This window comes from Glandiceps talaboti, chromosome 10 (assembly GCF_964340395.1).
Source record: "Glandiceps talaboti chromosome 10, keGlaTala1.1, whole genome shotgun sequence".
NCBI lineage: Eukaryota > Metazoa > Hemichordata > Enteropneusta > Spengelidae > Glandiceps > Glandiceps talaboti.
In genome coordinates this window covers 13800332-13817487 of record NC_135558.1, presented here as the reverse complement: position 1 = coordinate 13817487, position 17156 = coordinate 13800332, and the positions used below count along the sequence as shown (strand labels likewise).

At 36.8% G+C, this 17156-nt stretch overlaps 2 protein-coding genes across 2 annotated transcripts in view; one reads left to right on the top strand and one right to left on the bottom strand.

The window, feature by feature from the left end:
• Positions 1 to 424: 424 nt before the first annotated feature.
• LOC144441109 (CCN family member 1-like) lies at positions 425 to 10198 on the top strand. The gene is made up of 5 exons (XM_078130640.1): positions 425 to 756; positions 1706 to 1995; positions 4381 to 4609; positions 4927 to 5117; positions 7499 to 10198. The coding sequence occupies exons 2-5, from the start codon at positions 1936 to 1938 to the stop codon at positions 7730 to 7732; spliced, it is 714 nt and encodes a 237-aa protein (XP_077986766.1). The 5' UTR covers positions 425 to 756; positions 1706 to 1935; the 3' UTR covers positions 7733 to 10198.
• Positions 10199 to 13730: 3532 nt separating this feature from the next.
• LOC144440791 (box C/D snoRNA protein 1-like) overlaps positions 13731 to 17156 on the bottom strand; it is a 27863-nt gene continuing 24437 nt past the window's right edge. The window contains exons 8-10 of the mRNA XM_078130180.1: positions 17043 to 17123; positions 14488 to 14612; positions 13731 to 14106 (exon numbers count right to left, since the gene is read on the bottom strand). Of these exons, the coding sequence (XP_077986306.1) occupies positions 13766 to 14106; positions 14488 to 14612; positions 17043 to 17123 (547 nt within the window). The 3' untranslated portion in view covers positions 13731 to 13765. The remainder of the gene's footprint in view (positions 14107 to 14487; positions 14613 to 17042; positions 17124 to 17156) is intronic.

Here is a 17156-nt window from a genome sequence, read left to right as displayed (position 1 = left end):
TATTTAAATCGCTTTAATAGAAACATATACAGTGGGGTCTGAAATACATCCTATTGCAAGGCGGATGCATTTCATTCAGTTTTCCCCAAAACGTTCTTATCGTTGCCATCAATGGGATCGATGCTTGAAGTTTGATGTATTACATGGAATGTGCACAATACATGCTGTACATCTTTTGTGAAGAAAAAAAAAGAGAAGAAAAAAAGTTTATTTTCTACGAATGAAACGCCATACTTGGATGGTAAAGGCTTGATACGTTGTGCATGATCAGGATGCGAATAATGAAGGGTTCGTGACGCCGACTGTCTACAAGGCCGTCTTTTGTTCGCTCACTTTGTCATTACCCTAATGGTTATGCGATACAGAACCTATGTGTGAGCGGAATACAATTTCCGCTATTCACGCAGAAAAGACAAAAGGATAAAATCATCGACGGCCCGGATGACCATTCAGTAGGGACATACTGGTATGAAAACCCACTATTGTTTACTGTACACTCGCGAGTCTGGTCGATGACGCCGTCAAACACAACACGCGAAGGAAATTGCTTTCCGAGATAGACTTTATTTGAAAGTGACGTTCGTTGAGGTCTTTCTAGAGAGAGCTCGAGAGAGAGTGGTGTCAGTGTGTTACTAACGGGATTTGGTGGTACAGTGTTACACGGTCTCGGTGAGTTTAACACGAAGTATGTTGATGACAACTTAGGAGTGGTTTTGAAGTTCAGACGTGGTGGCAACTTAACGTACGGCATATAAGGTATGTATGGTCTACTTTCAAGATCGTGCTATGTGACGCGACCTAAGCATTGTTCCAACTTTAAACACTGGATGTGAAGTGTTTGTGTTGGTATACTGACTTTTCTTAAAAGAAATACTGAAGTAGCTACTTTTAAGAGAAAACGGGGGTCATAAACGGATCAGCCGCGATTCAGAACACCGTGATAAATGATCCCCCTAGTGTCGCATTTCTGTTCGGTATTGTACACAAACTGAAATAAGCTACGGTCATTTAAATTCTATCGGCGCGACGCTTGAAGTCGGTCCTCAACGAAAGTGTTAATTTTCCATCAACAAAGCAAACATAACGTAGATTTTAAAATGTTTACCCGCAAGTCAAGGTGAATAAACAAAACAAAGAAATTAAATTCGGGTCAACGACTGAAACGTTGCTTTGATTTAAGGGGAGCTGAAAATGAATAGACGGTTAGAAGCAAGGCAAATTTAGATTCAGTTTCACGGCGAACAAAGCGACCATTGATGTGAGGCCTGTGCACTTTCAGAGTCGATGTATGGCGATGCATTGAGGCATTTTTCAGCACTGCACTATAGGTGATAATAGACCCTCATGTAATTTGATGTTGACTGTTTGAAGTTGTTCACACATTGGTGTGTGTCTTCGCCCACACCCATTTCAAGATTTCGGACCTGAGTGTAGCTAGCTAGCTAGCTAGACCCATTGCTGCGTACTCGACTGTTTGACAGGTTAAGTTTTGTTGAGAAGACAGCACGACACGTTAAAGAACTGCAACAAACAAGGTACTATATTGTGACAATTCTCGGCGCAGAGTACGTGTGTAATTGTTCGTGTATATCACGAACTCAAACATTTGACTTTTGAAGGTATTTTCATGTATTGATCCTTTTCTATTCATACTGCATTTAAAGATCAATAGAGTGCTATTTTCGTCTGTTCATTTATCCAACAGTGACCCCAGAGTTCAACAACGCAGTACAACTAGATTCAAGCTGTAATCGAGTACAAACTTTACAAAGTGGCAAAGTTGGGAGACTAAAAGCAAGTTGGTACACGATGTTAGTTTATATCAACACAGACCCTTTCATTAAATCGTGACTAATTGATTATTGCAAATTAGACAATACATCGGACAAACATCACGGACGAAGATCATCACTGGAAATTAACAACTCTTACGAAATGCGACTCGATTTCATCAATGTATTTCTGCTGGCCGGAATATGTAGTTTTCTACGAAAGGTAAGTTGTCAATTTCATTGCTGGTATCAGTTCCATAGCAAATATCACATGTCGATTTAAGTGAACTGAGATGTACGAGTTATATTTACCGACAAACTCATTAACTTTTGACTTCGATGTGGCATGTAGCTGTTGAAATGTACATGTAAATGGGACCAGTCCAGACCCTTTTTTTTCTTGTGTTATTTTTTTTCCGTATGGACAATTTCTTATGTTATTTTACTTACTGAAACATGCATGAGATCTGTTGTAGCCTAAATGAACGACTCGATGACGTAATTTTTGGGCATACCAGAAATCATCGGTGACGTCATTGTAGCAACATTTCAATCACAAAAATCAGGGTGGCTTATAATAACACCCGCTTTAAATCGAGATAAATACGATACTGACCGAGTTTTTATGTATTTATCAATATAATACGGTGCCTCTAGTTAGACTATGCAGTTTTGATTTTTTTTAAATTGCCACTGAAATAGTCCGACAGCTGTCCTCAAACTCATTGTACATTATCATAAACAATTATTTGCTACACGCTATTGCTCAATGTATAATCTATTTAACAAATCAAGAACGAAGCTTTGTCATGTTTATTGACACTTTAATTAGAATTCAGTATTTAATTAAATCGTATTTACATATTGATTAATTAAATTTGTCTGATTCCTGAATTTAAATATATATTAAGTTGATAGTTTTAATTTTAAAAATGAGGTAACAAATTAATTAATGTACAATGATCCCAGTTTCCCGATTACTTTAATATCTAACGCTGACTATCTGAAGGCTTTACAATTCAAGACAGCAAATTATCGTTACCAGAAAAGAAAACAATTAAATAAATAAACACTCGTAAAACACGTGACTGAAATGTGAAATATATATTTTAAAAACTGATCATACATTTGACTCCAAATGACGGTATTTTACATATATTAGACAATGTACCAGTAAATATACCCAGGGTTCGCCATAATTTAAAAAAAATGAAGGGGTGACTTCATTTACGTATTGATTTGCATATCATTAGCATATTTTCAGATCTTGACATTTGACTGTGCAAACAATAATATTTTCAAAAAGCATCAAAAAGGGCTTAAAATCAATTAAATTCCTATTTTCAGTTATGATCCATGAAGCAAATTTGCAAATACAAAAGTGAGAAGAAATCATTTCAGTTCAATAATTTCAAATTTTAATAACAACACACGCAAATTCCCCCCTCGACGTACTGCTGGAGGTGAGCTATGCTAGTGTAACAATGGTTTCTCTGCTGGTGATACAACGGTGAAGAACTACACTGATGGTCTGCTGAATGCCTCTTCTGCAGGTACATCGCTTGACCTCAACGATGTAATGTTAGTGTACATACTCCAATGTAACACTAAGGGAGAGTTACGCTAAGGTAACACTGATTTCTCATCTAGCGGTACTGCGGTGTAGATCTCCACTGACGTTCAGCTGCATGTCTCTTCTGCAGGTACATCGTATGCAGACTTGTCAGTGTTACGCGAGTGTACATACTCCGATGTAACACCTGGGTTGAGTTACGCTAACGTAACAGTAATATTGTACATCGATGTACTGCTGTAGGTGAAGTACTTCGAAAGTTACACCACTCCAATGTTAGATGTACTCAGTGTACTTTCGATGTTACACAGGCAAGTGTCTGCCGACATACCGCCCTCCCTGACGTCACGTACTGACAAGAAGTCATGCGACCGTCCAGAGGTCAGGCGACAACCATTTTGTCAGACAACAGCAAATACTCTTTTAATATTCACCACGTTGTCTACAAAATACAGGATAGACTGCTTATTTTTGGCTTACATAAAGAGAGAAAGTTTAGTGGCATACAAGAGTGGTAACATTATGTGAAACACCCTGGGGAATTTGCGTGTGTAATTTGTGTCCGACACTGAGCATCTAATTTGTCTCTGACACTGAGCAACTTATTTGAGTCTGACACTGTGCATCTAATTCGTGTCTGACACTGAGCATCTAATTTATGTCCGACACTGAGCAACTTATTTGAGTCTGACACTGAGCATATATTTTGTGTCCGACACTGAGCAACTTATTTGAGTCTGACACTGAGCATCTAATTTGTGTCCGACACTGAGCATGTAATTTGTATCCGACACTGAGCATCTAATTTGAGTCCAACACTGAGCATCTAATTTGTGTCCGACACTGAGCAACTTATTTGAGTCCGACACTGAGCATCGAAAAAACGGCACAAATCAACTTTTAAATTTCCATTAATATCCTCTCCCTCCCCTTGTACTCAATGACAAATATTCTTTGTACACACATTGCATTTTCAAATAATTTTGTCCACATCTTCAATTTTCATTTAATTTCTATTCATTTGACACATTCCAGGTTGTTGTAGCTGATTGCCATGTCAATGGTGTTCATTTAAAAAATGGTGACACTTTCCAGCGTTCATGTCGTGAAGAGTGCACGTGTATGAATGACGCGTACGCATGTACGTCAACTTGTCCGCACGAAGCCGTCAAGCCGACATCTTTGAAATGTGCTTATCTGGAGTTGGTACAAATGCCCGGACAATGTTGTAAAGAGTGGATGTGTTTAAGACCTGAAACAGACGGTATACAACTTTGCAAAATCTTCAAATAACAAGCTGTGAAAATTCAACTACAAGTTGCCATTATTTGGTTCACTAACAACAAACGTTATTAACTTATACATCACCAAAATTGGAATTTTTATGTCTAACAATAATATGCATCTGAAGTGTCAAATTTCCGACATAAGGCTGCCCTCTAAGTCCATTATTATAGATACTTTTGTTTTTAATGTTCTCCACCTGCCCCTTCGTTATTTAAATACGTGGATAGCAATATTCATCACCGTTATTTTTTTCAACAATTTTCAAATACCAATGAAATTTCTAATTTCTTTCAGAATCTAAGATTTTTTATGACTGCAAGGTACCAGACACAACGTGGACTGATTGTACTGCGACGTGTGGTGTTGGTATCTCATCTCGTACTATCAAAAAGGGCTCAAATTGTAAACTCTCGACAGAGTTGAAACTGTGTCAGCTTCGACCTTGTCCAGGCAATATAGACTTCCTAGACAACTATGACCAACTTGTAAGTTAATTCAGGGTTTTCTATTACACTCTGTTGTGATTTTCAGACGGAAGGGGTGAGAGTGATGGCCTATAGTATGAGTACACGTAGATTTAGTCCTGCTTGCTGGCGGTGCACGCGTTTCGCTCAACACCAAAAACAGAGAGAAGGGACGGACGACTTACTCCGTATGCAAGGACTAACGTAGATTATGATTCAATTTACTGTATATTTCGGGTCTATGGTTGATCAAGCTATTTAGAATTTACTTTCGTCATATGTGAAATTATTATTGTTTGCATGTTGTCATGGCAACTGATGACGAAGCTGTGGGCGAGAGAATTCATATCATATGCTACACGGGGCTGACAACACTTTCGCAGACTCCCACAATTACAGTAGATATGTTTGTATTTCGTTTGACAACACATTTTTAGGACCCACAAGAAAATATCACCAACTATCTCAAAAATGTTCAGCTCAAAGTATAGCGTATCGGGTAGACAATTTGTTAAATCCCAGCTTCAAGTAAGATAAAAGTGAAAAATTGACGATATCTGAAACAAAAACCACATCATTGGCATGTGAACTGTTCAGAAGTTCAGATCAAATGGGCAAAGCATTGAATGAGAAAAAATATGACCTCTATCAAAATAGCAAATCCCGATAATCCTTCAGGGTTTGATGACTGCCCTCTGTGTTGATTGTATTTTATAACTGTTCTGCAAAGTTCATTTTATTGCTTTTTTTTCACTCTGGGCAAATTAGTACCGAAGCAGATATTTGATGACTTTTACAGACCACTGGCTCAATCACATTTGTTAGGATGGTGATTTAAAAATCTCTTAATTCTCAAATGCTTGTAATGGAATAGAATGAAATAGCCCTATCACAGGTCCCTACTAAAATACTTTGTAGCAGAGGAGAAGTCTCTATTTCTCTTCCCCCCTCTCTCACACACTAACTAACTAACTGGCTGACTGACTGACTGACTAACTCACTCTTTTTTTCTCACTCACTCACTCACTCACTCACTCACTCTCTCTCTCTCTCTCTCTCTCTCTCTCTCTCTCTCTCTCTCTCGCTCGCTCTCTCTCTCTCTCTCTGTTTAGGGGAAGGTTGGGTGGGATCATTTCATTACTTTAGTGTTACAAATAATGTCAAGACTGGAGGCATTAGGAATGATAGATGTTATATTCCTCATATCCAATCTCTTTTATTTCTCTCAGTCCATACATATTATAGTAATATTTCTTACAATACATAGGCTTGAACATTCTTCAAAAATGAAAAAAAAAATTCTGATGAAAAATAAATCTGACCAATGCACAACTAGTATAAAACTACATGTATAACCTACATGAAACACATCTTATCCTTCTATGGATATAAAGTAATATTACCCGATACTAACATGTTGTTTGTGTTCTAGTCTACTAAGCCCCAATTCAAGGCTGGTAGCATAATCTATCACTGACACTATATACACACAAGGTCGGACTGTCGACTGTCTGATGGAAGCTAATTCGCTGTCTCATTGAAATTACAACGTCTCCCTAATAAATCACATGGTGATGTATACCATGCAAGTTATATACCCTAATAAACTCTCATTTACAATCGTTCCATCTTCTATCTATTTAAGTGGGTAGTGTTGTAAATCATTACAAACTATTTTCAACTAAGAGTCATCTGGAGTTCACAGAGCAACTGTCTTGTCTTTTCTCGTCTATAAGTGTTGTCAAGGCCATAGTCCATGGTGTTGCCAGTAGTTACCATAGCAACAAGTAGATCCGTAGGTTTAAGCTTGCTCGTTCTACCATGAATCACATCACCACAATAATAACAGTGCGAGTTCAATGAATCCTCTCCAGTGACGATGAGTGATTAATTTAAATAAATTTGCATATAGAAACAATGCTCATTAATATATATTATAACAATTGCAAAACAGATATTACACTGGACACTGCAAATACTTTCACCAAGCTGTAACACCAGTATCTCTATGATTGGTCTATATATATAAAGCTTGACCAATCATCATACGTGTAGTGTATAAAGTTTGACCAATCACAGTGAATGTAGGCTACTGAGCTTGACCAATCATAGAGCATCAGTCTATAAAGTTTGACCAATCATAGTGCATGTAGTGTATAAAGTTTGACCAATCATAGTGCATGTAGTGTATAATGCTTGAAGTTGAACAATCATAGTGCATGCAGGCTACAAAGTTTGACCAATCACAGTGCATGTAGTGTACAAAACCTGACCAATCACAGTGCATGGAGTCATAAAGCTTGACCAATCACAGCACTTTCAGTGTACTATAATCACCAAGAACTGAAGAAAATTAAATATTTGTATTACTCACAAAACTTTTTCTCTCTTCTATAAATTAGTTTTCAGAAAAGAACTGTCAAGCGACTGTGAAGCCCACCGCACCGGTACACATTCGCTATGTTGGCTGTGTCAGTCGGAATATATATACACTGAACTATTGTGGACTTTGTAAGGGTAAATGCTGTAAACCCTCCTCATACAGGGACATTCGTATTTATTTGCAATGCCCTGATGACTCCATAAAAACTTACTCCTACACGTCAATTAGCCAATGTCGCTGTGAACCATGCTAGTAAAAGATACAACATGGAGATGAAAAAATAGCATTACTTAGATGGAAGTGGAATGACTTGTTCTCTGGAAATGTGCGTGAAAAGTTACAGGGGTAGGCTTGAGTGGTGTCTGTTTTGTGTGGCGATTTTAACACATGTACAGTACTCCAGGATTGTGACATGATGGACTGCATTCATAGCGAAAGAAGTATAATACGTAGTGGTAACGCAAAAAACTTCTGAGACCAGTTATGCTGGATGTTTTCTCCGAGGAAGAAACACAGAGCAGGAAGAACATATTGGGTGTGTGTGCATGGTTAGATTTTATGAATAGAGTGTTTAGTGCAAAACATGGAAGACATCTCTGTGATGAGATGTAATGTTATGAAAAGCTTCAAAGAAAAACTCTGGAAGATAAAATCAACTTTTATATGTTATAAAACATGTATGGAACTTGGAACTATAGTTGTGAGCATACAGCCATGAAGAAGAAACTGGATGGACCATTCAGTTTGGAAAACGCTGAAATATTTGGAACTGGGATGTTTAATTGATAGCAAATGGATTTATGTACACTGTCCTCACCATGTCGGTGGCTATGAGTCAGAGATAATTTCAACTCTTTCAATCAAGTAGAACACTGATACGATTGGACAATATGTGGTACAAATTTGACTGAATGTGAAACAAACTTTACTGAATGCAGGACAAATGTAAATAGAGGTGAGACCAACTTACCCTGAGTTTTAACTCCACTAGATGTGAGACAAACAGCTCATAGGAAAGTGAAATCATAATCCTTAAGTATTGGCATTAGGTCCCCAGTCTATTATATTCTCAGCTCATTGTACCAAAACTAACTGAAATCTCCGATGAGGTGTTTAGTACGTGTCCTGAATCAAGATATAGTAGAAAACAGTCTACAGTACTACAGATGTGATGAACATGCATTGTTTTATTACATCAAATAATCTCTTGCAGTACTTTTTCCCCAAACCGAGTTAAAGCTATTAAATGAACTATCAAGATCAGTGAGTCTGATCACAATGTTGAGATAGACACCATAAAGATAACACACAAACATCACTTATAGTGTGGGCTCTGTATTTAGTTAATGATATAATCAGTAACAGCATGCATACTACTACACAAGGTATAATCTTTTGAAGTTCAAACAAAAACCATGGTCAGCAGCCAATGAAAGTTGGTATAATCTTAAAGTTTAACACATACTCTATTCCCATATTACACGTGTACCAAAAAATGCAGTCAATATACTGGAACAGTTATCCTGTATATTTTTTTCAATTTAAAGAAAAGTGTGCATGCTGTTACTGTTTATATCATTAACTAAATACAGAGTCCACATTGTGTAAGTGATGTCTGTGTGTTATCTTTAGGGTGTCTATCTCAACATGAAACTTTGTGATCAGGCTCACTAATCTTGATAGTTCCTTTAATTGCTTTGCCTCAGTGTGGGGAAAAGCACTGTAAAAGTACTAAATATATAAATACAGAAAAAATGTATTGTACCCAATTCTATTCTCAGTTCGTTATACTGAAAATATTTGAGATCTTAGGCCAACTGTACACATGGTCAGAGTCAGGGTCTTTGGGAAAATAGTCTGCAGTAAGTACTACAGAAATTATTGCGACAAAACATATACAATATGAATTGACCTTTCAAAAAACACCACAGATAATTTATGTTGGAATGTATTTCACCTAGAGTCCAATGGTAATGACAATCAGCGTTATGAAAAGTGAAATTTAAATGAAACCCTTTGTCATAAACCACAGTCTCTTTTACGGCACGCACTGTCCAAGATGTGCCGTGCGGCCAAGACGCCCATTCACTATTTCACAGTGCCGCGGAAGAAATAACAGCTCTAGATCTGGTTTGCAAGAATGATGAAACCAAGATCATAAAGAAGGCTCACATGTACACCTTTTGTGAGTTGGTAATTTATGTAGCAGGGATGAATGCTGTGATTTCAGAATTACGCAACATCTCAAGTCGCCCTAGCAACAAATTGAACTTGATTGCATGGCTACTAAAATACTTAAAAATTATAATGGCAGCATTATACATGTGTACAAGCATCTTACAAAATGATATAAAATATCCACACATAGGGTTCTCCCCAGCTTCATAGGAGTGCTGGTCAGTTATTCGGGCACTTCAATAGTCATGAAATTTGATTATAAACATCAATTTCAAGGCATTATCAAAAGACCCATCTATGCAGACAATAACAAGCAATATTCTTGTTACCTTGTCATCCTTTAGTGATGACAGAGCAATTTTAGACAGAAACTTATTGAATTGCCAGCAGGTAAAGATGTAAATATTTGATGACATGTAAGTTTTAATATCAGTACTGTTCTTGTTTTCGTAAACAAGTACAATTAAACAAAACAACTCATACAGTGTACGAACAAAACAAACTGACTTCCATTTTGTAATTGTGATTTTTGTTGGATTGTTGGTGGCCACACAGTACTATGCCTCATATATCATTGTCGCAAACTATGGCCTCTTTTATGGCATCATCCAAAATATGCCGTACCACTTGATTTTGAAGTGTAGTGGAAGAAATAGCAGCGCTGGTTTGCGAGAATGTCTTACTACTGCAGTCTGGGTTAAAACACATCCAGCGCTGTCTGTTTTGATTTGTATGTAAGAAGGGTGATGCTCAGTTTGACATTACCAAACAACATGTATGTATGTATGTATGTATGTATGTATGTATGTATGTATGTATGTATGTATGTATGTATGTATGTATGTGTGTGTATGTATGTATGTATGTATGTATGTATGTATGTTGTATGTATGTATGTATGTATGTATGTATGTATGTATGTATGTATGTATGTATGTATGTATGTATGTATGTATGACATGTATGTTGTATGTATGTATGTATGTATGTATGTATGTGTATGTTGTATGTATGTATGTATGTATGTATGTATGTATGTATGTATGTATGTATGTGTATGTTGTATGTATGTATGTATGTATGTATGTATGTATGTATGTATGTGTATGTTGTATGTATGTATGTATGTATGTATGTATGTATGTATGTATGTGTATGTATGCGTGTGTGTGTGTGTGTGTGCATGCATGTGTAATTTTAAATGTTACATCTGTAAATATATGTACAATGTATATATAAGGTATCTGTGCTCATCACTTCTTTTAATCATGGTCCCCTTCAACTATCACCAGGTACTTCATTTTCCTCCCATTTTAACACTACCACACTTGGACGCTGTACAAGTAGTGACCAAATTTGTATTCTGATTTTGATTTGACCTAACAATTATCTCCTGTTGCTGAGTGACTAAAAATAGCATTATCACTTTCATTAGAAATCTAAAATGTTTTTAATACTGATTTCCAGAATCAAAAGCCCACAGGCGCCTGTGATTAGTATGACATAAGCATTCAAAACAGTAATGTTAATGAAATATTTCTACACTGGTACCTGTAGGCTTTGGTATCAGAAAATGATGCACAACAATGAAAAATATTGTCTCCTGTAGTTGGGTCAACTAGAAAAAGTCACTCACTTTTAGTAGAAATCTAAAAACATTTATTTTCATAACCACAGCCCACAGGTGCCTGTGCTCAAAATGACATAATAAGCATTCAAAACAGTAATAAAACATCATAAAACACCATCAGCCTTGTAGTACTCCAAATGTCACTACACGTTTCATTTCACCTCAATACCCATTTTGCCATGCCATATGGAATATGACGGAATTAATGATGGGTGCTCTGGCATGATGCCAACCTAACCGAGAATTATTCAATTACTTTGCGACCACCTGACCTTAAAAAGTTCTAATCATCTCATAAAAAATGATAAATATAACACAGTTCCTTAGTTTGTGTGTATCGTTCATAGCAAACCTGTTCACTTATTATTTAGTAATCATTTAGGCATGAAACTCTCTAGGGTTAATTTCGCTGCATACAAAGTGAAAACTGCATGATAGCAATCTATCCATTATAGTATAGATATTCCAGCTCACAAGAGTATTCCCCCCAGGTGAGATTGTAAGGATAACAAACTAATCTGCATATTAGTAATTTGCATAATGATCAACATATAATGTGCATGTCTTCAAAATTGAAACATACTCCGACATTTTTATATTGTCACTTCCATATATGTAGTGTTCTCCTCAGGATGGCAAGGATGGTGAATAATTTGCATAATTTACATATTGATATTCCAATTTGCATAATGATCAGTATTTAATATGCATGTCTTCAAAATTGAAACATACACTGACATGTTTGTATTTAACACATACATACATGGACATTGTGTATTTCATGTGTTCTTGTCATAAAAATCTCCGTGTCAAAATTCAGAGCTCATCCAAGTTGTAAACGAATGAAACCAGTTTACCATATGTGGTCACAAGTATATGAAACGAAAAAGTTCTAAGTGCACATAGCATATATAGCCAGTTTTGCAAATTGATTTCATCATTTCACTTCCCTTATATCACCTACAAATGAAGTTGAACAAGTAGCCACTGTCATTAGGACTTGATCTTGTCACTGGCACTCATCTCATTTTGGTAACATAAAGAGGACTCCAAAATGATACACAGGTCAAAGGTGACTTTAAGATGATGATGATGATGATGATGCAGAGGTCAAAGGTGATTTAGTGTTAGTGTAAACATCTACTGATTCATTAGTCAAATTGGGGCATCATTACTTCATTGTACTGTTTTGTCCTTGGTATTCTTTAGAAGTGTAAATCAGGCATGTTTTTCATATTGTTCAGACATCAAGGAAAGCAGCAGTGCTCTATGATTAACCGAATAACCTATACCATGTATACCCTCAAGGTAGACACAGACAGGAAGTTGAGCGCCACCATGGCAAATTTTGGAAAGGCGCGCCCATTGGGCAAATAACCTGAAGGTTGTTCTGGAATTAGCTGCACTAATTAATGCAAAGTTATTAAATTCTGATAAAACAGCGATAATGGTAGCAAATATGAAAAAAAGTCAAAGGAAACGATAGTTATGATGGTAATTATTAAAAATTTATTTGAAATAAAGAGAAAAATAAAATAATATTAGCAATCCAGAAAATCATGAAAAAAAATGATTTGTTCCTCCTGGCCCCTGTGGTAGGAGCTGGCTAATATCTTACATGTCAGTTTTTACTTCCAATATTTATCTAACTTTGCATATTTTATTCCTATGGTGTTCACCATTTCCTTCACACTTTGGATAACCGACAACCATTCAAATCACATTTTGAACCTCGCATGCCAAGATCGAGAGGAATCATCAGGTGTTCACACAGTGTATGTCTTTCAAAAGCATATTTCCCCTGCGGCACGGGATTTTCAGAACAAGATTTAAATGCCTGGTTGTTCAACTGAAAGAGAAAGTGTGATATCTCATGCACAAAGGTCTAAAACTGGGGAAAAAAGTACAAAATAACGCAAGGTAAATCAGACCAACCCTGTCTCTACCTGTATATATCAGTATTCTTGCTACTTTGCATATGATTTACCTATTCACCTTTGACCCTTACTTACATATAGAGCAAAGCAACTCTTCCCATTAGTTATCTGTACTGTGTTATTTTATGCATGGTCTCCCTCGTCTACAACACAGAAGTTCACACAGGTCATTTTCCAAAGGGGTTTCTTTTTTTCAGTTACCAAGGTTACCAAGTGTTTTGACTGGAAAACCTATTTTCACATGCATGATCTGGCTTTTGCATTAGTAAAGTTGTTCACTGCTCACTGATGTGAAATGTGTGTGTATGTATACACAGGTGTGTGTGTGTGTGTGTGTGTGTATCTATGTATGTATGTGTATGTATGTATGTATGTATGTGCATGTATGTGTGTGTGTGTATGTATGCGTGTGTGTGTGTGTGTGTGTGTGTGTGTGTGTGTGTGTGTGTGTGTGTGTGCGTATAATTTTTTAATGTTACATCTGTAAATATATGTATAAGGTATCTGTGCTCATCACTTCTTGTTTTAATCATGCCCCCCTTCAACTATCACCCTCATTGTTCTTTGGTATCACCACAGTCTGATCAACTTCTGCCTTTACTTCATCATCTCCCAGTCTCTGTTTATCACATTCATCTACAGTATCGAACACTTCTTTATCCTGTAGTAACTCATTCTTTTCTTGTTCACAAACTTGTGGTTCACTCTCATGCAGAACTATCCCCTCACTACAGTCTACTGGTGTTTGGCTCTTTACGTTACTGTCCTCACTCCCACTGCTTTTCCTGCTATCATCACCATCTTCACTGCTGCTGTCTTCACTTGAACTGGAGGAGTCAGTACCTGAACTGGAACTGCTGCTACCACTGCACTCTGTTAGTACTGTGGAAAGTCAAAATAGCTGTCAGTGGTGTGGCATCACGACTCTACACTTTTGACAAAGATTGTTGATCGATGTTACTTTTTTTGATTTGTAGGACATTGAGCTGTCTTGGCAAGTGAACCTACATCAAAGACTCCCACCGTTGTTATTGAATCAATTATCTCGTTGTGATTTCCGAATTTAAATTTGCATGAAGTTCATTTCAAATGCATATTCAATGCTTTTTCCCCTCGAGTTGTATGAGGGGAGGGGAGATGAGGGCTGAGTGGGTGATGATAATCCTTTCCCACCATTATGTGAAGTGGACTAATTGAGGAAGGGGGGTAGCAATGATAAAAGTAACGATGGATTGGAATGATAACTGTAGATAAAACTCTTACCTTCACCCTGTATAGGAAAGTCTCCATAACAATCTGACAACACTACGTACAAGGTTGGGTATTCTATGATATATTTACTAGATAGATTCTCTTTAATAGTTTGGTCCAAGTTTAACTTTTCATATCTGTACAAAAGAAAAAAAAGTTCACATAAAGTTTCCTTTTCTTCAACTCTACCTGTATCTGTGCACTCAAAAACAAACAAATAAACCATATATATGAACAAAGAAACATGCCTCCTGATAATATGCAGCCCGAAGGTCTTTTTCCAGCTGTTGGAGTTGATTGACTTTTGCAAGTACCTGGTAGGATAGAAAATATAGCATCAGACACAACCGGCTTTTGTAATTTTAAGTACAAACATTTTGTTGGTTGGCAGTATAAAGGAGGTATATTTAAAATGATTCCCCACCAAAATTATGGGATGTATGCAAATTTGACCAGATTTCTCAGCTCTGTTACCCGAGGCTTCAACAAAGCTGAAAGTTTGTCAAATTAAATGCAGATATATTGGAATCATTTGACAGTACACAAAAGATAACATACATGTCTACCAGCAAATTAAGTATACAAATAACCCAACACAGAAAAATGGGAACATGTGTTCCAACATTACAGTGCTAATATTTGCCAACTGGATGTTGAATCCGTCTCACAAATCTTCCCTTCAGACTTTTGCTGTTACTTCAATCAAGAAAAGTCACACATATTTTTCCATTTAAAAATGAATAAAAAAAATCTGAGGTCAAAAACCTTTTTTTTAAAAATGGAGGTCAAAATGTTATGAAAATGAACTTATTGTTGAATTCTATATGGCCACTGAATAAAAACTCAACAACGGCAAAATCAAAAGATTGATGATTTCTGGAAAACAAGACAGTGAGCCCCAAATTTCTTTTATGATTTCAAATGAACCAGAAACAAGCTTTCACACGGTAAAGTTTGGAGAAAATTGAAAAAAAAAAAACAATCTCTGATTTTCAGGGATAGATATTGAAGTCCTTACATTCCGATAACTTCAAGGCTATCATATTCCAAATCAATGTAGCGTAGAATAATACAGGTTGTCACAGGTTTTATTATGCGTCAGCTGTTTGATATGTTATTATCATATGACTACACATATGGGTTTGGATAATCTTATTGATAAAAAGAGCGATACTCCCAGATGGCTGGTTTTAATGCATATCAAAATAAGTCGACTTCAAGGCCACACTATACGTGTACGTATCAATTACATATCTCATGTATCATCTGTGGTGGGGTTTATGTCTAGAAATGTGTAGCAGCTGGCTATTGGACAATGTGAAAGTATGCATGTGTTTTTGTTTTTTTTACATTTCTGTCCTTTTTTCAATTGAGACTGATGATGCCCAAGCTATTTTTCAACTTCAGATTTTGATTTATTGCCTATAAAAATGGAATTTTTATTACCCGGCAAATACATCATACAGATATCAATTATTCATGACAATTTCTTGGTCGACAACATGACTTCCGCTCCTCCTCCCCCCCCCACCACACACACACACACACACACACACACACACACACACACACATGCACACACATCAGTGACGCACAGAGCCAAAAACACAGACACAGACACAAACACACAGACAGACAGACAGACAGACATACACACACATACATGTACACACATGCACACACACAGGCGCGCACACACACACACACATCACAGTGACACACAGACACAGATAAAAACACACACAGACACACAGAAACAAACACACTTATATTACGGCCTTGCAAACATGCATAACAATAGATGTGCAATTTTTAAATCAGCATTCTTATTCTATTTTGACACCCTAGCATACATTGTAAGATGAAATGATATGACAGCTGCTGAGAATTTGCAAAACTAGATGGTCTGAGCTTTTCGAATTGATCACTATCTTAGCTATAGACACACAGAGTAACATATCCCTACCATGCAGGTATCAGAAAGCAATTTCCTGCGCAATTTTGACTTGGGAGTTGTTCTTGACACACACAGACACAGACAGACAGACACACAATGTATACTGAAACTGGACAGACATACAGTGGTCCTACTTTGTCCTTTTATTTCCGAAGGGACATGTTTCAACATTTCTTATGCCAAGTCGTGATTTGTCAGTATAATGCTGTATGTCTTTTAGATTGTCAATTTCATGACCTTATATGGTTTACAGGAAGTGATGTCATTCCTTTAAGCATTCCTTACAGACCTGGCACTTTTAGTTAATGCCAAGACCATACAGGAAATGGTGTCATTACCATAGACAGTGGAGGGAGTCTCCCTCCACTGTCTATGTCATTACATATCTCATAGACTTGGCACTTCTAGTCAAATTAATGACCATATATGGCTTACAGGAAGTGATGTCATCACCTGCATCTCACAGACTTAACGTAGTCAAATTAATGACCATATATGGTTTACAGGAAGTGACGTCATTACCTATCTCATAGACTTGGCACCCCTAGTCAAATTAATGACCATATATGGTTTACAGGAAGTGATGTCATTCCTCATTTATAATACCTACCGCACAGACTTGGCACTTCTTCTTTCGACCTTCATGAAAAGTTGAACATTTTCAAACCCTGCCGACACATACTTCTTGAGCCTGGATAAACAGAACAGTATTTAAAGTCAGAAG